Source organism: Mauremys reevesii, linkage group 6, assembly GCF_016161935.1.
Source record: "Mauremys reevesii isolate NIE-2019 linkage group 6, ASM1616193v1, whole genome shotgun sequence".
Taxonomy (NCBI): Eukaryota; Metazoa; Chordata; order Testudines; family Geoemydidae; genus Mauremys; species Mauremys reevesii.
This window is the reverse complement of record NC_052628.1, coordinates 57,895,952-57,919,195: the sequence shown is the minus strand read 5'-3', so window position 1 is coordinate 57,919,195 and position 23,244 is coordinate 57,895,952. Positions and strand designations below refer to the sequence as shown.

Below are 23,244 nucleotides of genomic sequence, written 5' to 3'. Positions count from 1 at the left end.
CTTTGGGGGATGAGTTACAACAAAGGAAGGTTATTTACCTTATAGTACCTAGAGTTCTTCCAGATATGTGATCCCCCATGGGTATTCAATAGCAGTGGTTCTTGGTTTGCACTTGCATGCTACACTGCCTCATGCTGCAAACAGAGGGTATACGTGGTGATATGGCCTGACCACCTCTCAGTTCCTACTCTACTGTGGTTCACATGATGATCCAAAGCAGTGAGGAAAGAGGGCAGCTTGTGAATACTCAGGGGCCACACAGCTCTAAGGCCAGTTACTATAAAATAAGTAATAATCCTTTGAGTGCCGGCCCCTAGGGGTAGTCACTGTGCATGATTCCCAAGCAATGCTCATTGAGGAGGGTGATGTGAGGTGGTATCTAGCACCACATTCAGAAGTAGTGAACCAAAGTAGGCACCAGCTGCCAAGGCATCACTCAGGGCATACGGCCTGGTGAATGTATACACCAAATTCCAAGTAGCTGCCCTGCAGACTTCAGCAAGGGGGATACTATGCAGTAACACTACTGAGGCAGCCTGTGTCCTAGTTGGATGAGCTTTGATTCACCTTGAGAGTCTCTGAGAAGAGCTGGCTTTGTCCTTCATTCTTTCAGCAAATAAAGTGAATGGGGGGTTGGGGGGGGGGAAGACTTTGAAATGGCTTTGTCTGATCTGAGTAGAAAGCCAGGGCCCTTCAACGAGTCAGAGAGCGTAATATCCTATGAGCTCCAATGTTATGCAGCTTCAGGTAAAATACTGGTAAATTAATCTTTTGATTCACATTAAAGTCCCCCTGGGACCTTAGTAGCAAAATTAGCATGGAGCTGGAAGGACACCTTGTTTGTGAAAGATGGTATAAGGTGGGTCTGCCCAGAGGGCAACAAGGGTATCTATCTTCACACTGAAATGATCACTGTCAAAAAGGCCACCTTCATTGCTAAATACAGGAAGGAGCATGAAGCTAAGGGCTCAAAGGTAAGCCACATATGTGCTGCTAGTACTAAATTTGGATCCCAGGGAGGCAGGGGCAGCTCCAGGCCCCAGCATGCCAAGCGCGTGCTTGGGGCGACATACCACGGGGGGCGCTCTGCCGGTCGCTGGGAGGGCAGCAGGTGGCTCCGGTGGACCTCCCGCAGGCACATCTGCGGGAGGTCCACTTGGAGCTGTGGGACCAGCGACCGGCAGAGCACCCCCCCGCAGCGTGCCGCCGTGCTTGGGGCGGCGAAATGGCTAGAGCTGCCCCTGCAGGGAGGTGTAGGTCAAGCTGCCAGAGGGAAAGTTCTAACATCATCTTTAAGGAATTGGAATGTTGTGGGATGAGTGAAAACTGAATAGGGTGAAATGCACTGATAGCTATGAGCTGCACACTCAAATCTAAACTGGCTGCCTCAGAGTAGAATATGAAAAACTACTCTTGAACAAGAACTAGCTGATAATTCAGGGAAATACATTATATTGCTGGGCATGTTTGTATAATCACCTTGCATTTGTTCTTAAACAGTATAAAGACAGAGCTTTGCCTTTGCATGTGTGATACATGGGTAAGGTGGGGGGCTGACAGTTAAAATGTAGTCTGTTAGCTCAGACACAAGGATTTGAGCTGGGTCATACTGATGTACCATGTGCTCATGTTGGTTTCCCAGGAAGCAGAAGGAGCTTGGGCAGAAATACTGTGCATCACTGGAGAAAAACAGGCAAGGAATTTCTCCTAGTATAAAAAAATGCAGTTGCGTGTGGCATGAGAGGGAAACTAATTTGTGCATGATTAGGGAGGAAGTATGGTCTTGTTGATAAAGCTCAGAACTGGAAAATCAGGTCACCTCGGCTGCATTCCTTACTCTCTTGCAGGGCTTCCTGTGTGACCTGGGGTAAGTCACTTAACTTCTCTGTACCACACATTGCTCATTTGTAAGACTGAGAAAACTAGAGCTGGTCAGAACCCAAAATTCCCCTTCTATGGGAAATTTCCTCTTTTTTTGTTCCAAATTAGAATGAAAAAATTGAAATTTGCTGCAGATTGAAATGGTGAAATATTGTTTTGGAAAAATTGAAATGGCATCTTGTTTTGACCTTATTGACTGAACTCATGTTATATTATTACTATTATAGTCAAAACATTTCAACTTGTATCTTATGCACTGTGTATATCCTAATCATTAGAACAATGCACAAGAAAGGCTATACTGGGTCAGTCCAAAGGTCCATGTAGCCCAGTATCTTGTCTTCTAACAGTTGCCAATGCCAGGTGCCCCAGAGGAAATGAACAGAACAGGTAATCAAGTGATCCATCCCCTGTTGCCCATGCCCAGCTTCTGACAAATAGAGGCTAGGGACACTTCAGAACATGGTTTGGGGTTTTGCATCCCTGCCTATCCTGGTTAATAGCCATTGATGGACTTTTCCTTGCATAGCACCAACAGAACCCCTCAATGCATTTTTTTAAAGATGGGCACAGCCATGGGTGACACTTAAGGGAAGCTCACCCTCCCCAAACCTCATGCCCCCATTTGGGGGCCTGGAAAAATCTGCCCTCACTGTGGCTCTGGGGTTGGAGATTTTGCTCCCTGCTGCAGCAGTACAGAGCTTTTCCCATCTTGGGGCCACAGTGAGGAGGGAGCAAGGGCAGGGCAGGGCCGGGCCTCAGGGGGAAGAGGCAGAGTGAGGGGGGGATGGGGCCATAGGGCAGAATGGGAGAGGGGCTCCAGGCTTGGAGCTCCAGCCAAGGCTGAGAGCTCTGCCGCGGTCCTGGCCGAGGCTGAAAGCTTGACCTTGGCTAGGGCTGAGCTCTCAGCACTCCTCCCCACATACACACTCCATAGCCCTCATCGAGCTCTCAGCCCCCCACCTTGAGCCGGGGGGGCGGAGCTGAGAGTAGCAAGTGGGGGCAGGCCTGGGCTGGAAGAGGAGGGTCAGGGGGCCAGCCTCCCCAAGGGGAAGCTTCACCCACCAGCCATGGGCCCCATTGCAGTAACAAGCTGGACTGTAACAAATCCTCTTACAAAGAAAGATGTTGGCACAAGCTTTTGTAGTAAGAGGAGGCCCTAAGATATAAACCTTGGTATCAGAGGCCACGTATGAGGCCTGAGGCCTGAACTAAAGTAATGGTCAAGACTTTGCTAACATAAAGCAAAGTTAAGCTGTGAGCCAGAGGCAGGCCCTGCTCACAGCAGCTGGCAAGGAAAGGGCTGATGCTGCAAGAAGATCAGTACCTTTTAGGTACATAACACTAGATATCAGAACATTCACATACTGGAAAATTCCACAGATAACAAGGAACAGGCCGACCCATCCCAATGACAGGGCCAAAAGCGTAATATGATGGATAGTGTTGTTTTGTCCGAACCAACATGTACAAGGTGAGAGGCGGCACCTTACTACGTAGAAGGGTTGCACCTCAATACGTCAGGAGTGATGTGTAACTTGTTTGTACCTGTGTATAAGAATGCATCCCTGGGGCGGTGTCTTTGTCCAGCTGAGGGGGCAGTGGAAAGTCCCGCCACTGACTGAGCTGAGTCCATTGCCAGGGGGCACATACTCGTAGTATGTCCTGTAGAGTAAAATCTAGAGGGAACTATCCTTGTGCTTCGTTTGACAATAAACCTGGCCGAAGTGCCTTTGTACCTTCCTAGACTCTGTGGTCATTGGGGGTTCTCTCGGGATCTGCTGTGTCAGCTATCTTCGAAGAGCTGGGGCAGCACACAGAGGGAACACACGCACGCAGCCCAGTGATATCAACACTGAACAGAGCAGAGCCCCACACTGGTAGCATCTGACAACAGCTTTCACCTCTCTTCCCTGTCCCCCTCAATCCTAGGATGATAGATGACTGCTCTCCTTCGCCCCTGGGATTTTATTATAGTGCATTTTGTCTTTCACAAATACCTCCCCTTATGGAATATCTGCGCCCCTAAAAAGTCACTTACTTGGAAGCAATAAATCAAATTGCTTATGGGATGTGTCACTGAAATACTACTTGAAAAGGTCAAATTACAATAAGAAGGAAAACAACATTTCTGCTGCTGTCAGAAGACAGCAGATAAGTCATTTCTATTTTAAATTTGTGTCTGGGTTGCTTATAAACCATCCAGGCAGCTATTTTGTTAAAACAGAAAATTTCCTCTTACTTTCATCACTATTTCACCAGCGAAGTAGTGGTATATGGGGGTTTATGGAACACTGTCAGGGTGCCTGTGGCCACACAACAGCCAACCCTGCTTTCCAAGGAACTCAGTCTTAAGACAAGAGTTATTAGAGGAGATAAAAGTTAGATTCAGTTGGAAAGGAAAGATGGTCTGGCTAAGGCACTGGACGGGTAGGAGACAGGGGTTCAGTTCCCAGTTCCACCATGGAGTTCCTGTTTTACCTTGCACAAGTCATTTAATTTATGTGGTCTTTCGTTCCCCATTTTGTACAATAGGGGAATAACTATTTCCTTTTTCCCACTCTCTGTCTTTATTTAGAGTATCTTACTATATGTGGGACAGATGTGAGGCTGTGGAAGCATGGAAACTTTAGATTATTGTGATGAGATGTGCCAGATAATAGTGGCACATAGAATATTCACAAACCACTATGTCTATAAATGCTTTATGTATACATGTGAACTGTGTTCTGGCTGGGAGAATTAAAATTGGGAGTGAGGGGAAGAAAATAGACTAATGCAAATCCCTGGACAGATAAACAACTTTAGAGAAGTACTACCATTTGGAGGACAGGGCCAAGGAGAACTGTAGCTACTGGTTTTGAATGGTTTCAAGAGGCCCAGGAGAAAAAGAATGCAGAATGGTATAAAGTGGACAGCCTGATGTAGTGGAGGGGGGACTCTCTTTCAGTCCAAGAATTGACATGAGACTCTAACCAAGAGTGTTACTCTGCTGGAAGAATTTGAAGGACTTTGAAACCTACCAGGGTCTCCATGGGAAAAAGACAGATAATAGCTGGTATGTTTTCTCTGCAATGTTTTTGTCCTAAAGTAAATGTATTGTGCTTTGTGAAAAGGTGGCTGGTCATTGTTGATCCTGTCCAAGGTTAAAAAAAAAAAAGAAATCAATCAGCATGTTTGAGACTCTTACTTGTAAGACAGTAGCATCTAGATCAGGGGTGGGCAAACTACGGCTCATCACACCTTTCAATCAAGCCATCGAGCTTCTGCTGGGGAGTGGTGTTGGGGGCTTACCCCACTCCACATCTGCCATGGCTCCCCGAAGCAGTGGCATGTTCTTCTCCAGCTCCTATGCATAGGGGCAGCCAGGGGGTTCCACACACTGCCTCTGCCCCAAGTGCCGGCTCTGCAGTTCCCATTGCCTGGGAACCACGGCCATAGGGAGCTGCAGGGGTGACGCCTGCAGACAGGACAGGATGCAAAGCTGCCTGGCCAGCAGCGTGCCTCTGTGTAGGAGCCAGAGGGGGGACTGCCACTCCTTCCGGGAGCTGCTTGAGATGAGCGCTGCCCGGAGCCTGCACCCCTGACCTCCTCCCATGCCCCATCCCTCCAAACCCCTCAATCCCAGCTTGGAGCACAGTCCTGCACCCCAACCCCCTCATCTGCAGCTCCACCCCACAGCATGCACCTGCAGCCAGAGCCCTCACCCCCAATTTTGTGAGCATTCATGGCCTACCCTACCCTGATCTAGATGCTCCAATGCTGTACACGCTGCCACAGATCTGGGGTAACTGCACCTTTGACTCCTTCATGCTATCCTTTACAACACCCCACTTAGGGCTCAGGCCTCTAACCAACATCTAAGGGAGGTGTTTTCAATGATGCCACAAAGGGGTCAAAGATGCAGTTACCCCACAACAGTGACAGCATGTACAGTGATTGGAGCATCTAGATCAGTCGTGGGCAACCTGGGGCCAGCGATCTAGATGATCAGAATGGTCCCTTATGGCATTTAAGTCATGGCCCAGATTTATTTCAAAGGAAAAATCCTCAGCGCATAAATCCATGTCAATCTTTAATATGCAGCATCAGGACTCAAATCTGTCCTAGCTTCATACCAAAGTATCTTGTTCTATTTCTCTTTTCTACTACCGAGCTTCAGTTCATCTAAGAGATCAGCGCTGAAGAGCAAGTGTTGGCAGGAAGTGCTATGATGGAGCTGGCTACGCTCTGATGCACCACTAAGAAAAAAAACTGAACAGAAACACCTCATATGTCATTCTTTTTCCTCACTTTCTCCCTCTCACAGGCCAGTTCAAAAATTTTTTTTGAGAGTATTAGAGAAGGGATGAAAATAAAGATGGAAGTGTGGCTATGAAGAGGCTATTGCATCTCTATGACTTAATTTGGGAAACTTCATTAAAATGTATCCTCAGTATTTATATACAAACCATGTGAAACGCAATGCTATTCAACACCAATCCTATTACAAAATGTCTTCCTATGTACAACATGTAGTTCAGTGGGGTCCTAATTCTCATTTGGGCTCTGGAACACTACGAATGCAGAACAACAACAACAACAACATTGCTTACTCTCACTTTATCTACCAGTATATGAATTACAGTTTTGCTGTTTAACTCTTTCCAGCACACTGTTCAAACAAAAATGGTAAATAATCACATGAAATTGAGATGCAGTAAAAATGTTTATTGTTTTGTTACGAAGTGTTAAATACTAAATCTAGATATTGTAAATTTTAGTTGAAGAGAAAATACCATTCCATAACTTATGAAAATATTAAAAGCTGAATTTCAGCACATGCCTTAGTAAAATAAGTTATTTTCTCCTAAACTTTTTTCTTACCTTGTTCACCAAGATCTAAAGACTACAGCAGAGACACTCTGTCCTGTGGAAATTAATGTTTCTTAAGACAGAAGACTTCCTATGTTAGCCTCAATATAAGCCTCCATACTGGCTTGATGTAAGCGTACATGTATCATACACACCTTTTTTCCATGTTTGTTTAACAATGTTGTTAACAGGATTCGCTAATAAGGTAGAGGTCTAGTCTCTCAATATGCATTCAAAGCAGTTATAAAAGAATAGATCCTATACCATATATTAAACTGATAAGAGGTGATAATCCTACTTCAGAAGAAAAGTGAAAGTTATTAGCAGAACAGCTCTCTTAAAGATACACTTGATTGCCTATACAAAGCCCAAAGAGTTTTTTTCCTAAACTAATTTACTAGTTTTCCTTTTCTAAGCTATTTTAATATTTCCAGATCTTTTAACTGTTTGAATCACATTTTCAGGAACTTCCTAATTTTTAATTTAAACCAATGCAAAAATATTATACAAGTTGTTATTATACATATCAAACTCAGTGGTGCTTTGACTAACTTCTGAATATCATGTATGGATTTCTGAATTGTACCTAAGTAACGAGATATTGTTAGCAAAACCTATATCTAAGGCATAGATTTTAAATTTAAAAAGCACATTTCTAAAGAAAAGCATCTGTTTGTTGTTCTGTTTGTGTGGAGAAATCACTAATTTTCTCAAATTATCACTTCATTCTGGGTTTGACCTAGTGTCTCCACCTGATATAGGTAACATAATAGGGACACCTGTGAAGAATTGAAAGATATTTTGTGTTTGAGTAATTAGCAAGTTACAAATCTATGGATAAATGTCTCCTCACATTTCTTGGCCTCACTATATAAAGTGTTTGTGGATGATTAACACAAAAGACTAAAATAAATATACAATACCATAAAATATTATCTGGTCCGCAGAAATGGTCCATATTTCCATTTTACCTTTTTGTTAAGCTATTAATGGGAAAAAGGATTTATGAAATCTCCTTCATGAAAATATCCCACTACATTGAGTTACTGGTAAGAAATTCTAGTGTAGCAAATCAGATTTTCAAAATATTAAAAACTTAGGGCCACATGCAATATGGGAAAACATTCACACACACAATTTGTATATGTAATTACCATGACTGCACACGTGAATTTAGTATTTGTGCATACAAACACCAGTTAAATGATTAAACTGGCCATTTGTAGGTGCAGATACTGTGACAGAGCATGTTAAGTAATTGTTCATGCAAATTAGACTTACAATTCTGTAGTCATTTTTGCTGATGGCCTTAAGCTTTCAAAACTTCAACATTTGTCATTCATCCAGCTGATCTACATCTAGAATTTTTAATTTCTACTGCAACAGATATAAACATTAGGAAATAAGGAGGTAGTTAAATCTTTTTTACATTTTTTTTAAATTATATGCATATTTTGTTTCCACTTTAATGTATGACCATTTTTATTCCACCTTTAACATCTCTTTTTCTCCAAGGTAGCAGACTCATCTGTTTTATTCCCTGCAAGAGACAATGTGCTATTCCTAGTTGTCACTGACTAGCAATGTGATCTTAAACAAATCTCAACCCCTCTCTGCTTCAGTCTTCCTCATCTGTGAAACAAAGATAATAATGCTGCTCACATTTGTAAAGCTCTCTTAGATCTTCAGACACAAAGCTATATATAAATACTATTTAATTAACATTCCTAACTGAGCTAACCTTCGATATTTGGAGCCAGCAGAGTATCATTATTTTTGTCCCAAAATAGGAAACGCTATCTGGACCTCTAAAACTGCACCAGAAGAAAATCCCCTATGGTTCTAGTGTGTAATTCCCAAAAGAATAACTGTGTAGAGATACAAAAACTCCTCCTCTCTCTTAACAGAAAAGTACTATAGGTACTAGTTAATATGGTGGGTCTCACCTTCGCCTGGCAGCAATTTTTTCTGCAGGTGCCTTTAAAATGGTTCATCCTGCTTTGTTTTCAGGACTAAGTTACTTTTTCATTAATCTTCCTTTTTTTACATTGTCCGTCTAGGACCAAACACTGACATACCACACACACCACTCCCTACAATACAAGAATAGTTGGCTAAAGCTGAACCTAAATAAGATTGTGGTTTTGCTGGTAGGCAGAGGGAACCACTTTGAAGAACTTGCTTCCTGCATAAAATTCCTGCTATTGTAGACATCTATCCTTCAATTGTTAAGATGGTCTGAGCCTGGGGCTCCTTTTGGACTCAGTGCTATTGAATGTCTATACATCAATAGCTGAAAAAAGCCACTCACTCATCTATGCCTCACCAGAATATCGCACAAAACCATGGTGATCCTATTTAAGATCTCCAGGATTAATTATTTTGGCTCATATCAAAAAATGAATCCACACAACCTGAACCAATCCAATTAGTACAACATGGGGCATCCCAACTACTCAGAAACACAGGTCACCATGAACACAATGGGCTGATGCGCCACTCTGCAAAGGCTTCCCATTGAACAGAGTTGAGTTCTAGGTTTGTTCTGGTAGTCAAAGTTCTCCATAGAACTGGCCATGGCTACCTCTTTCTTTGTGACTATGATCCTCTTGGCAGCTGAAATTATTTAACTGTCAACCAACAGGGGGGAAGTTTGACTGTGGGAGACAGAAAAGTTTCATATGCTATGGAATTTTCTCCTGCAACAGAAAAGGATGACTGTTGACTTCATACCTTTCACAACTGAATACAAATTTCTTCTTTGCCTTTACTTTCCCTTAATTTCTTCACACACACACACACACACACACACACACACACATTACCACACAATAACAGAAAATGCCCTAAAAATTAAACCAGCTTTTTCTCCTATAGGTTGGGAAGATTGTTATTTCTAATTTTTAAATACACAGGAGGCACTCAGACAGTACAATGATGGGGCCATATAAGCATCTAGCTACAGAGAAAATATCAGTTCATATGATTGTAAGGGCAACTTATGCAGGGAATAGTTATACACTTACCCCAATGTTTTGACCATACTCTTTAACTAGAAAGCCCATAAGTATGTTACAAGGATTGTGTGATAATCCTAGGCTAAAATAAGCAGGTAGGGTGAGATATTCAAAAGAGCATAAGAAAGCTGGGTACCGAACTCCCTTACACTTCATTGAAAATCTCACCCATAGAAGGTTAAGCAGAAGATTTACAAAAGTTAAAATGTTGAAACCACCACTATTGCCGCAAAGAATCCTTAGGGAAAAACAGTTTGCAGCTAAACAACAGAGACCATGTCTACACTGAAAACTTTGGTTGACACAAGTTACATCAACGTAAAGCCACCACTGTTAGTACATCACTCATGTGTATGCATACTTGACTTCTTGTGTAAGTATTACACATACTCACAAGTGCTTAGGTAGGTATCTCAGTGCAATCCACTACTGTCCAGTTCACTGTCTTTTGGGATATTTTGGCAATGTATGGTGGGGCAGAAACACGTCAAGCGCAGTGACTAGTGGTAAGGGGCCAGTTTGCAATTGTTTTTATCCCATCTATGCCATAATGTTATCTATATCCCATAATTTTCATACCTTTTTCCCCATGAACCTATGCAGCCCTCCTCACTGTCCATTTCTGACAGAAGCATGGCGCTTGCACAGCTCTGCACTATTGTCATAAGCGTTGCAAGCCAGGACGCAAGATCTTCTGATGTTTGCAGACCCGTAACATGAACCAAATAAGCAGGGAACACAACAGTATCTTGGAGCACAGACTGCTCTGGGACATAGCAAGAACAAATTCAAGGTTGTTGCTGGTGTTCAAACTGCAGATGGTAAAGCACCACTTCTGGAACCAAGAAATGAGCACTGACTGGTGGGAATCACATCATAATGCAGACTTGGGATGACGAGCAGTGGCTGCAGAACTTTCAGGAATGTGGCCTTGCGCATCTGAATCTGTGTGCCGAGCTTGCCTCAGCCCTCCAGTCCAGGGACACCAAAATGAGAGCTGCACTGATGGTAGAGAAGAGAGTAGTGATTGCACGGTGGAAACCTGCAATGTCAGATTGCTACTGGTAAGTGAAAAATCATTTTGGAGTTGGAAAATCCACTATGGGGGCCACTGTCATGCAAGTGTGCAAGGCCACTAATCATCTCTTGCTATGCAGTACTGTGACTCAGGAACATGCAGGACATGCTGGATGAATTTTCAGTAATGGCATTCCTGAACTGTGGTGAAGCAAAGATAGCATACATATCCCTATTTTGGCACAAGCCCATCTTGCCACAGAGTACATCAACAGAAAGGGCTACTTTTCTATAGTTATGCAAGCTTTGGTGGATCACTAGGGTCTCCTCACTGACATCAACTTTGGCTGGTCAAGGAACGTGCATAATGCTTGCATCTTTAAAAATACAGGACTGTTCAGAAAGCTACAATCAGGGACTTTCTTTTCCAACTGGCAGATTACCACTGGTGATGTTGAGATACTAATAGCAATCCTGGGAGACTCAGCCTACCCCTTGGCTCCCCTGGCTCATGAAGCCGTACACTGGCCACCCCAATAGCACCAAGGAAAGATTTTGCTATTGGCTTAGCAGGTGCAGAAAGACAGTTGAATGCACTTTTGGAAGATTGAAGGGATGCTGGTGTTGTTTACTCACAAGACTGGATCTCAGTGGGAAAAAAAAGACATCCCAATGGTTATAGCTGCCTGCTGTGTTCTGCATAATCTCAGAGAAGCAAAGGGGGAAAAGTTTCCACCAGAGTGGACTGGCAGGCTGCTGAGTTAGAACAGCCAAACACAAGGGCTATTAGAAGAGCTCAACACCAAACCATACAGCTCAGAGAGGCTTTGAAGAGCATTTTAACAGTGAGCCATAGTAACGTGTGGTGTATTCTGCTCTACCCGGCCCTGCTGTTTTGGGGCCTGTTAGGAATTGTGTGTTGTACATCTATGAATATAGCATTGTCAATGCACCTCTTAATTTTGTTGTGCTTGCTGTACATTTATGGATTATTATGCTGTTTGTCACTGATCCTATGAGTTGTGCCACACTGTACAGTAACAATTAAGTAGGTGCTTTCAGAATTGCTAGACACTCTGAAACATGTGTTGTGAACTAAAAGATTATTTTCCAAATAATAAAATGTTATTCAGAAGCAAAACCAGTGCAAAGAAAAAAAATCTGTGCAATTTAAAAGCAAATACATTAAAAATAAATTAATGAAACAGAAAAACCAGCGGAAAGAACATTCCTGTCCATTAATCTATATATACAGAAACCATGGATTTCACAGATCAGTTTATGTGAGGCTGTGGTTGTCCTTAATGTCTGCTGGGGTGGAGTGGGAGGGATAGGGATAAAGCCCCTGATACCACATGGAATGTAGGGTGGGAGAGCATAGGGAGGTGCTGTTATGGAGTTTGCCATGGACTGCAAAGGGAGGAGAACCTGGGATTGTTGAAACTAAGTCCACAAGAGTCTGCAGCATCTCGGTTTGCTGTTGGAGAAGCTCCATTATGTCTTGGTGCCTCTCTCCTCTCTGCTTTTTCCTTCCCCAGGCTGTCTGTAATATTCACCCTCCAGATCCTTTTCTCACGGTCTCATGCAGCACTAGCTTGCAGGATGTCATTGAACATGTCATCCCGAGTCCTCCTCTTTCTCCTCCTCATCTAGCTCAGGCTTTCCTCAGGTGCAGAGGGGGGAACCTCTCAGAGCCACAATGGCAACAGCTGCAGATAAAACACACAGAGGTACCACTGTCAATATAGTTACAACAGAAAGTGAAAGTTAAAATTCAGAACCCCCTACTCTTGCACCCCTAACATTTTAAACAAGACATGCTTATTGATACTTTTGCTTCGGAGTGCTTGTGCACGGTGCCACTCATCAGCCATGGTGAGTGTGGCCCACCAAGGGAAGGAAATGAGGGAATTGCTCAGTTGCATGAAACTATGAGTATAGAGCAATGGTACTAAATACTGGCACTACTGTCCACAGGAAGTGGTGATTTTAGTTGTTCTCTCACTCCTGATAGAACAAAGGCACAGAGAGCACAGCTGCTGCTTATTGTCCCGAAGCCACCCAGGCCTGTCTGCTGCTAGCCTGTGTACTACAAGGGTGCCTTCTGAAGTTATTGCTGAGTGGCATGGGAAAAAGTGTCCTACCAGAAAGGAAGCAATAAGGCTGCCATCCCTAGAAACCTTCAGGAAAGGATTGCAGAGTACCTCCATGAAAGTTTCATCGATATCTCTCATGAGAATTCAAGGGAAATCCCTGTGTACATAAATTGCTCCACATGCCCTCCTTTGCCTAATTCTACAAGAGAATGAAAAGCAGATAACAACAATACCTGTCTTTGTTGTACTACTACCTCTTTTAGTACAAGTAAATTAATGAAAAGTCAGTAACTGTGCCCTGTTAAAGTGAGGGCACCAGCAGTACGTCATTGTAATGGGAAATTCATATACACACTTACCCGAAGTTCCTTCCCCTGCATCGAGCTCACCCATGCTCAACTGCTGGGACTGACTGGACTGCGGTGGAGTCTCAAAACAGGACCTGGCTCCCTGGTTGCATGTCCCCCATCCTCCTCGTAGCTGTTCATGCCAGAGACCTGTGGGTTGGGATCCTCAAAGGTATTCATGGTTATGTGCGGGATATCAGAAGGGTCTCTGACAATTATGGCATGCAGCTCTTTGTAAAAGTGGCAGGTCTGCGGGTTAGCACCAGAATGATTGTTCGCCTCTCGATATGGCTGACCCAATTCCTTCGCTTTCACAAAGCAATGCTGCTGGCCCCTGTCATACTCCTTCTCCTGCATCCCCTGTGCATTCTACTCACAGATGTTTATTTTTCTATGGCTGGTCTGTAGCTGTGCTTACACAGCCTCTTCTACCCACAGGCCCAGAGGATCCAATATCTCTTGTCTACTCCAAGATAGAGTGTGTCTGGAGCATATAGCCGCCATGGTCAGCTGCATAGTTGCACACAATGGAGAGCTGCTAGGTGTGCTCTCCAGCTGGACAATCAGGAAAAGGTATTTCAAAAATTTGCAGGGCTTTAAAAGAGAGGGAGGGCCTTTCAGACTCCATGACCCCTGGACAATGGCATTCACAATTGTGAGCAAAGAGGTTAGCGTCAGACACTGTGGAACAGCTGCTGGAGGACTGTTAGAATTCATATAAGTAATGCCGTGTTTACACTTGCGTTGCATCGACCTTAGTACATCAACCATGGCTTAATGCTGCTCAGGGAGGTAGTGTTACTCCATTGCTGTTAACGGGGCACTTACATCAGTAAGAGACAAACTTAGGCATAGGCATGCACATGCGGTTTATGTCAACCTAACTTTGTAGTGTAGACCAGGCCTGATTAACTCCTTATGCTGTCCTATGGTATATTTCTTAATCCCTTTAAAACATCACAGTAATTCATTATTAATGAAAAGAGTATTAGCAAGCGAATTATAGAGTACAGCAGGACTTAAATATTTATTTTCATCCCTGCTACAGTTTTAATAGCCTCCATGTAATTCCCAGCCTGTAATTCTCCAGTTTATGAATAATCATCTTCTGGTTACATTACTATGCAGTGGCATTTCTGGGAGTTGATGTAATTCCTGTAATCTGCAAGCTGTTTCAAGTACATACTGGAAGGCCATCTGTGCATCTCAACAAAATTGCGCTCTTCCGCTAAAATAAATAGATAGTATTAATGTTGAACATGTGTACACACACACACACACACCCCAAACTGAAAAACTTCTAAAAATTGGTTTAAACAACATTAAGGACACACTACCCCATAATAGAAGGGAGTGGTAAAGTTGAGGCTGAAACTCTGTTCATTGTGCCTACGTTTTTTTGCAGCACATAAACTGTAAAAACCAACTGCCTGAATACCCTTATTGTTGTGCTAGACATAAATAAGTTAGTTAATTCTAAATGAACGTAGTATTCAGAAAAGATATCAAAATGACAGTCCTGGAGACAAATCCTCTATCCACAAAAGAGCTATAGCATAGATAGCAACAGTGCGGGATGCTGTCTTATGCAACCACAACAAAAAAGGAGTAGTTCATTCTCGACACCTGACTTCCTATACTGAGAATGACAACAAAGGGGGTGCGTATATATTTCTAATAAGAACTGAATTTAAAACTACTACTCAATTTCACACAGACCACCAAAAGCCTTCTGATAGTGACAAAAGGGTAAAATAAGCCCTAATGCTGAATTTCCTTTTTGTGGTGGGTTTGACAAACAAACAAACAAACATTTTGTTACTGATCTTCCTAAAAAAAAAATAACTTTTTTTGAAACATAATTTTAGGTCATTATAATTAGGCAAGATACATCCTTCTTTCTAACTCAGTGTCCCAGCATTTCCTGAATCAGATTGCAGCAGAGGATGTCCACAGCCCATTTTCTTGGGCTAGGGACAGGCAGAATACAGATGTCAGCAGAGTACAATGGGGCCATACTGTGAGAGGTGCTGAGCTAATACAACTCCCATTAATCCGGCAGGTGGTTTCTACATTTCTCTTAAAGCAAACTGGGTGGGTGCACCTCACAAGGTTTGGCTTAAAAATAAATAAATTACCTCTTCCACTTCTATTTCCTAAACCAATCTGACTGACTACTTTGTCACTTGGATTTACTTACATGAATGAAGTGCCATTTAATCATTTGGTTTTATAATATGCTATATCAGCTTTTGGACAGCATTATAGAGATCCTAAATTTTTTCTTTAAAAAAAAAGTTATGCTTATTATGTGGTGTTTAAATAGCCCATCCTTGGAAGCAACTTGTAATCTTGATTCAATGTATAAAATAAATAGACTTAAGTAAGACTTGAGAGATGTACTTATCTCCTCACATGCTCAGAAGCAGCATTACTTTGCATTTATGCTACAGTCCAAATATAATGGAAAAGATGGTGTTTTTTTTAATTTTTAAAAGACAGGAATTGGTTAACTACCTGAAAGATCTTGAAATTCAGGCTTTTGACTGAAGATGAGGTAGTTAGTGGCTATAAAATGAAGGAGCCAAGTTGAAAGGCAGTCAGAGTTGTGAAACTGCAAGGAAAAAAGGAAAGTGAAACAGAATACAAAAACTGTTCACGACTAAAACAGATAAAAGATAGCAGAAGGAAAAAAGCAAAAGTCATAATTTAAGATTTCCAGTGTCAAAGTAACAGCATAGCAAATGAAGAGCAGTATCCATGGCAAAAATAAATGAGGGAAAATATAGCACAAAAAACTGGCAACAACATACAAATTCTGAGAATGTGTTTGAAACAGCAGAAAAGTGGGAGCAAACAGGTAGCTGCCAGCCACCATGACAGTCTCACAAAGCAGATTAGGACTGAGAAAATTATGGGCCAGTTAAAAATCAATTTCAAAGTAGTAGTTGTTGAGAGTATGTCTCTCTTTTCTAAAAATGTTTTGGTTAATATAACAGTGGCTAAACTAAACTAAATTTAGCTATCTAATAAAGTATAACTAATTGCTGTTTAATACCACAGCAAGATCTCCTAACTCCTCTTCTCCCTTGTCTTTTTGTGTACATTTTTTTTTTGCAAGAGTTTATTGTGGGTAAGCTAATTCTGCCCTCTCCTATTTTTTTTTTAAATGAAACACTTTCTTTAAAAGGCTGCACTTTCTATCCCTGAGCAGTAAAAATGATTTTATCTGTCTTGTCTTTACTCTCCTTTTCTGTTCCCCCAATCTGTCTTTATTTTTGTCTCTCCTCTTTCCTGTGCTGTTTCTCAGCTCGCCTATCTTCTCTTACCACTTGGTTGTTTATTCATCATTTCCAAATGCACACACTGTTCTACCCAGTCATTCTGTGCATTTGAGACATGGTGCACAGTTGCAGACAGCTCTTCCAGCACTAAAGAAGGAACCACTGCATCTAGACTCACTGCAGTGCTTCTACAATAGAAGTTGCACAGTTTAGCTGAATTACTACTATGTGGCTCACTGGCAGGACATGTCACAAATTCATGGACACACTGCAAGTAAGAAAGTTCTCATGGTACAAAGGTGGGGGAAAACTGTGCTCTTGGCAGGCTGTACTCTGGCTATCCTTGTGCTACCACAAATCCCTAAAGAACAGATATACCAGTAAATATCCAACCCTGGGAAGTGAAATATCAAAAAAATATATATATTTTTTTTAAAGAAATTCCATCACTCATACATTACATGTTCATGTATGAGCAATACATACCTTGGCTTTTCTGAGCAAGCTGACAACGCTAAGACTTGTAGATGCTAATTCCCTACTAGGCATACTCTGCAGCTGTGTGATGATATAAAGCTCACAGATATGCTGGAGTCTGGATACCTGATACATCTCAGCACAAATCAAGAGAGACATGGCTTGCAAAATACTGGCTGGTGAAAAAAACAAACATGACTTATGGTTAGTGCAATCTCATTGGCAGGCTGATCAAAACCATTTTTACAGTAACCACTTAAATTCACTTGGAATAGACAAAATCAGAGTGCTTCTGATCATCTTCTTACATTTCTGTACTGTATTTCACAGATGGGGAGTGGGATAGCTCAGAGGTTTGAGCATTGGCCTGCTTAACCCAGAGTTGTGAGTTCAATCCTTGAGGGGGCCATTTAGGGAACCGGGGTTAAAAATCAACAAAACAAAAAAACCTGGGGATTTGTCCTGCTTTGAGCAGGGGGTTGGACTAGATGATCTCCTGAGGTCCCTAATATCCTATGATTTTGACAGGTGAACTCTATTTTAGCAGAAAAGTACTTAATTTCAAAAAGAGTGACCACTATTTTATCTTCCAAAAAAAAATTAAAAAAAAAAAGAGCTAATGCAATACGTTGTTACTAAACTTTCCTATGTTGTAGACTGTGGGTCAAACGTTGGTGCTGAAGTGAGCAGTCTTCAGTGAATTTAGGATTTGACCTTCCTATTTATATCATTTTGCTGTGTGGAGAAAAAAATTGTTTTTATACAATTATGCAAAGTTTCATGAAAAAGCCAGACATAATATAGCAAGGTCTTCCTTTTTTTCCCAAACCGTAACGTACAATAGTAACATTTAAGCAGGTAGTGTTGAACAGAGATATGAAAAAGAAAAAATAAATAAAGAGCATTATTTAAAAAATATATTTTTCATTCATGACCTCTAGTGGGAGTCACTTGAAATATTTAAGTACTACAATGTAAAATTTCAATATTCCTTATGATAGCTTATAAAACCAAGATTACTTTAACCAAAATCTGTTTTGGGGATTTATTCCAGTTCAGTGTAGTCATCTGGTTTTGTTATAACTGCACTACGAGATTAGATAGATTAGTCAGATTTAAGCTTTAAAAAAAAAAATGAAACTTCACAAAGAGAAACAACTTTGTACTAACCTGGAGCTCTGACTAAACAGTATTTAAACTGTATTTCATTTTTCATCTAGAAAATGGCCTCAAGGCATTGGAATGGCCTTGAAATGACTTAAGATTTAATTTTCAATGTGTTACTAAAGTAGAAGATGAATAAAACAATTTGTAAATTCTATTTTTACTTCATCCTGATTCCATTATAAATATATTTCATTGTAATGATACACTAATGTATCATATTTTAATAACTTACAAAAAATAAAAAGTTTTCCTTTTTAAAGGAGAGAGAATTTCATTCGCATGTTGTACCACAAAAAGCTACACCTTAGACCAGGCCTGCACAACTCGTAAAGCGGAGAGGGCCACATTCCTCCAAAGAAAGCAGCTGAGGGCCGAAACCTCCCTGCCCAAGGAAACACCCTGCCCCAGGGCCACCCAGCCCTGCGGAAACAAACCCTCCTTCCCCAGCGCCGCCCCACCAAAACAGCTGTGGGCCAAAAAGGAAGGTTGGGGGTGGGGAGGTGATACTTTATTTTAAATCAACCAGGGGCTCCCAGCTAAAGAGGTGGCTGGGAGCCCTCAGGGTCAAATTAAAGGGCCCGGGGCTCCGGCGGCTGGGGGAACCCGGCAGGGCCGGCTCTAGGTTTTTTGCTGCCCCAAGCAAAAAAAAAAATTTGGCTGTCCCACTTCCCAGCCCTGGGCTCCCCCTGTACCCTCCTGCTGCCCCAGTCCTGGGCTCTCCCCCCACCCACACACACCCTGCTGCCACCCCAGCGCTGGGCTTCCCCTTTTCCTCCCCACCAGTGCCCTCCCTCCACCCTGCTGCTGCCCCAGCCCTGGGTCACTGGTAACTCGCTCCCAGGGCGGGTCATTCAGCCGGAATTTTGGATGTGCACAAAACACAGACAGGATTGGTTCCCATATGGTTACAGAGCTGCAGTAAAGTGGAACAATTTTCAGCTTGTGTGATTGGAGGATATCTGGATGCATATTATAAGACTGTCCTCCATAAATGAGGAAAAGTTGAGGTGCCTTTATTATTCTTTTGTTCCACTCTTTCTTTCTATGGGGAATTTGCCAATGCAATATCACTGTCTTCCTTTCAAACAAACAAAAAGGCAATGGCTGGTGAAAATAGCAATTCCAGTCCTAATAAGCATTTCTTGCTCAATTTTATCCTACTTTTTCTACAGCAAGTTACAGTGGATCAGTATATTTGATTTGGGAGAAATGAAGTAAAAGCTGCCCAAACCGAGCTTGAGCACTCCTGAATTTTGAGGTGTTCAAATCTGGAAGGCAGGTGCTGGGGGTGGGAGAGGGCTGTGGGCTCCATGGGGGAGCATGGCAGCAACTGTCTGGAGCTGCACGGAGCCAGACACGCTGGTCTGAGTGGCACAGTAAGCAGTTTGGGGGTTGGAGAAGGGGTAGGGGGTTCCGGGGGGCAGTCAAGGGACAGGGAGCAAGGGGGGTTGGATGGGGCAGAGGTTCGGAGGGGCAGTCAGGACAGGCAGCATTTGGATAGGCTTGGGAGTCCTGGAGGTTTATCAGGGGACAGGTAGGGGGTGGGGTCCTGGGGGGAAGTTGGGTGGGGTCTCAGGAGGGGGCAGTTGGGGACAAGGAGAAGGGAGGCTTAGATGGGGGCTGGGGTCCCAAGGGGCAGTTGGGGCAAGGGTCTGGGGAGGGGGCAATCAGCAGCCAGGGGCTGGGATTCAAAGGGCTCTGGACTGCCCGCAGAGCGCCGTGGGGGGGGGGGGGGGGGATTTAGAATCCCCCGGCGGGCCGCACAGTGAGGCTCCGTGGGCCGCATGTTGTGCGGGCCTGTCTTAGACAAAAAGTTTCTAAGAACTTCAGCCAATAGAATTCTTTAACCAGAAATATATCGACCAATATAAACACTTTTACTAGTGAATTTAAAGTATCTGGTAATGCAAAACTCTTCCCAATGTACTTTGTTTACAACATTGCCATTTTGACATAAAATGCAAAAGGATGAAGCTGTTAAGAATACGACTAGAAACTTTTCACTAATTTTTTTTTATTTTGGCATTACACCTGAATATTAATTTACAGAGAAATGTAAAACTTCAATCCTTCATTCAGTATGTTGCAGAAGCAGGGAAATGAAAAGTCACTGGTGTTTCTCCTCCCCCTTACTTCCCCCTTTCAGCCCCTAACTCCCACAAAATCTGGGGGCAAAAATATGCCTGAAGTATGCAAGGAGTTAAAGGATATAAGGATATTTTTACATTTGCTTACCTGGACAACAGGAGTCAGTATACAGATACTCTAGAAAGGAGAGGAAAGTATCTTTGGAAACCCCATAAACTGGAACCAGAAAACTATTTGCTTCTATATAACTTCCATTAAACATAGCTGCCATTACTTCACAGCGAGCCACTAGAACTGCTCTGTGGGCTGGTACAGTAGCACCTGTCAGATTTAAAACAAAAAATTATGACTTTTTTTACTGCAACCTATTCTCAACACCAGTTTTGCAAGTTAGAGAAGTACTTATCACTTCAGGCCAGATCCTCAGCTGGTATAAACTGACATCACTCCACTGAAGTCAATGGAGATATGACAATTTACACCAGCTGAGGATTTGGACCATTGTGTCTTCTGTATGCAAATAAAAGCCATGTCTAAGAATTTACAGTATAACCAAGGAGTTCCATTGATTTCAGGAGCATCACTGACATGACTAAAGCTTTGCGAGATCACATTCAAACACACTAAGGCCAATCATTCAAGGTGGAATGCCAAGTCAATGGAGTTTCAGCAAATACGAATTTAGCCGAAATAAAATGAAATATTTCACATTTCAGTAAATCTGTGATTTTTATGTATAATAATGTCTAGATATTATCTCATATGCTGCCTTACTATTTAATATTTATATTATCTAGATGGCCTCATTAGGGCGGGACCCCATTGTACTAGGTGCTGTATAGTCCTTTCTTTGAAAAGCTTATAATCAAGGCCTTGATCCTGCAATTTTTTTGAGTCGAGGTGGATTGCTGCACCTGTGCAGCACTGTACTAAAGGGAATAGGCTCCACACAAGTGCAGCAATTCACCCATATGCAAGAAGTTACAGGATCAGGCCTAACAAGACAGAATGTCTGAAGGGTGGGGAGGAGTCATATAGTCAATATATAGAATTTTCACATAAGTACATATATTAGCATTTAACTGATCTGTTTATTATGACAACATACCAACCATCTTCATTTCCCTCTGAACCTACCTATAAGAAATCAGCGAATTAGTGATAGTTATCAGTAAATGGTGTTTGCTTTTTGTTCTGTTACTATTAATCTTTGCTTATATTTTCAGATTATCTAATTAGCATACATTAAATACACTGGTACACCTGTAGCATATATTTTATAGCTATTTATGCATATATGCAAGAGGTGCACATTAAATAAAAGACATACTACGTAAGATTATATGCAAATATTTGTATATATACACACATTCAGTATTTAGGGGATTAAATAACCTTCTGTATTTTTTCAACTGGGAGCCACTGTATTTGTATAATGTTTCAATAACACTGACTGAAGTACCAATAGTTTTCTAGTCTAGGGGCCCAAATCCTGTAAACGCAATGGAACTGTTCACATACTTAACGTTAAGCATGTATGTTTGCAGGATCATGACCAAAGTCCTGTCACAATATGTAAAAATGTCTTAATTGCACAGTTTAACTTTTCAAATTGTACTACTTAAAAAATCAAATCAATCACTACAACTGTGATTGGAAAATTAGAGTAAAACTTACTCTTTGAGAAAATAGTATGTAGCCATTTTTTTAATCCTTTGGTCACCATTTTGGTAATGGATGGCATGCTCCTTTCTAAATGTCAATTTATTCATCAGTGATATTTTCTTTGAAATATGTAGTGGGTGCTATTGTTTCATCAGCTTCCCACAAGGAATATCTCAAGAGTGGAACTTAGAACTGAACTGGTATGTTGCCAAGTTTTGCATTAGTGTTTTGTTTTCATTATCAAAAAAGTCTTTTTGTTTTTACTGCATACTGAAAGGGACATCTAGAAAAAAATCCCCTTTTCTCCATGCACTCATTTTTGAGGGATTAAATCTTCTTATTTGACCCTGGGTGTTTCAAGTTGAAAACAAAATAATTCAACAATTGTCTAGTGTTTGGGGAGAGGTATTTTTTGCATATGGGGTAGGAGTGGACAAATCAGGAAAACTGTTAGTGTTCAGATAAGTATCTTGTTTGATACTGAATTGCAACAGCACACCCCAGATGTGTCATCATTTTTTCCATTCAACTATTCTTTTAGTGGATAAGTGCATTTAGTTCTTGTGAAAGTTATCTAGAGTACGCCATTACTTTTGTGGTGCGCAAACACATTCTTCAGAGGCAGTGAGAAAATAGATCCAGTGATTTGGTCCCTTTTTGGGCTTCTGACAAGGAATACTTACAAATCTTCATAAACAATCAATCCTTCTCAGTTAACAGTTAATATCCTTTCAAATTATCTATTCAGTTATCTTAAAACACTTGTCTTGTATTCAGGGGCGGCTCTACCTTTTTGGCCGCCCCAAGCAGTCATGCGCGGGAGGCGCCCCGGAGCCGCGGGAGCAGCGGACCTCCCGTGGGCCTGACTGCGGAGGGGGCGCTGGTCGCGCGGCTCGGCTGGACCTCCCGCAGGTTCGCAGGTCCGGCGGCTCCGCTTGAGCTGCCGCAGTCATGCCTGCGGGAGGTCCACTGGAGCCGCGGGACAAGCGCCCCCTCCACAGTCATGCCTGTGGCAGGTCCGGTCCTCCCGGGGCTCCGGTGGACCTCCCGCAGGCATGACTGCGGCAGGTCCGCCGGCCCAGCCTGCCGCCCCCCCGGGAAAGGGCCGCCCCACGCGCGTGCTTGCCGCGCTGGGGTTTGGAGCCGGCCCTGCTTGTATTGTATTTAATCATAGATGGGCAAACTCAATGGGCTGCTCCAGTAGCATGAAGGGACTAAAAACTGGCTGCATTCCCCCAAGTCACGTTTCCCTCAGCAGGCTTAGAGGCTGCACAAAGCAGAAAGCTGGTGACAGAGCTAGCCCAGGGTCGGGCAAACGTTTTGGCCTGAGGGCTGCATACGGTTTCCAAAA

The 23,244-nt window shown here is 42.5% G+C and overlaps 1 protein-coding gene across 4 annotated transcripts in view; it reads right to left on the bottom strand.

Moving 5' to 3' along the window:
* Window positions 1-14,215: 14,215 nt before the first annotated feature.
* Window positions 14,216-23,244, bottom strand: part of RHOBTB3 (Rho related BTB domain containing 3) — a 59,667-nt gene continuing 50,638 nt past the window's right edge. For 2 of the 4 annotated variants that reach the window (XM_039543325.1, XM_039543327.1), the window contains 4 exons: window positions 20,376-20,549; window positions 16,983-17,149; window positions 15,730-15,826; window positions 14,216-14,440 (listed from right to left, as the gene is read on the bottom strand). In XM_039543325.1, coding sequence (XP_039399259.1) covers window positions 14,325-14,440; window positions 15,730-15,826; window positions 16,983-17,149; window positions 20,376-20,549 — 554 coding nt within the window. In that variant the 3' untranslated portion in view covers window positions 14,216-14,324. Of the gene's footprint in view, window positions 14,441-15,729; window positions 15,827-16,982; window positions 17,150-17,422; window positions 17,709-20,375; window positions 20,550-23,244 lie in introns of those variants that run through there. The other 2 variants (XM_039543326.1, XR_005600130.1) reach the window with 2 other exon arrangements.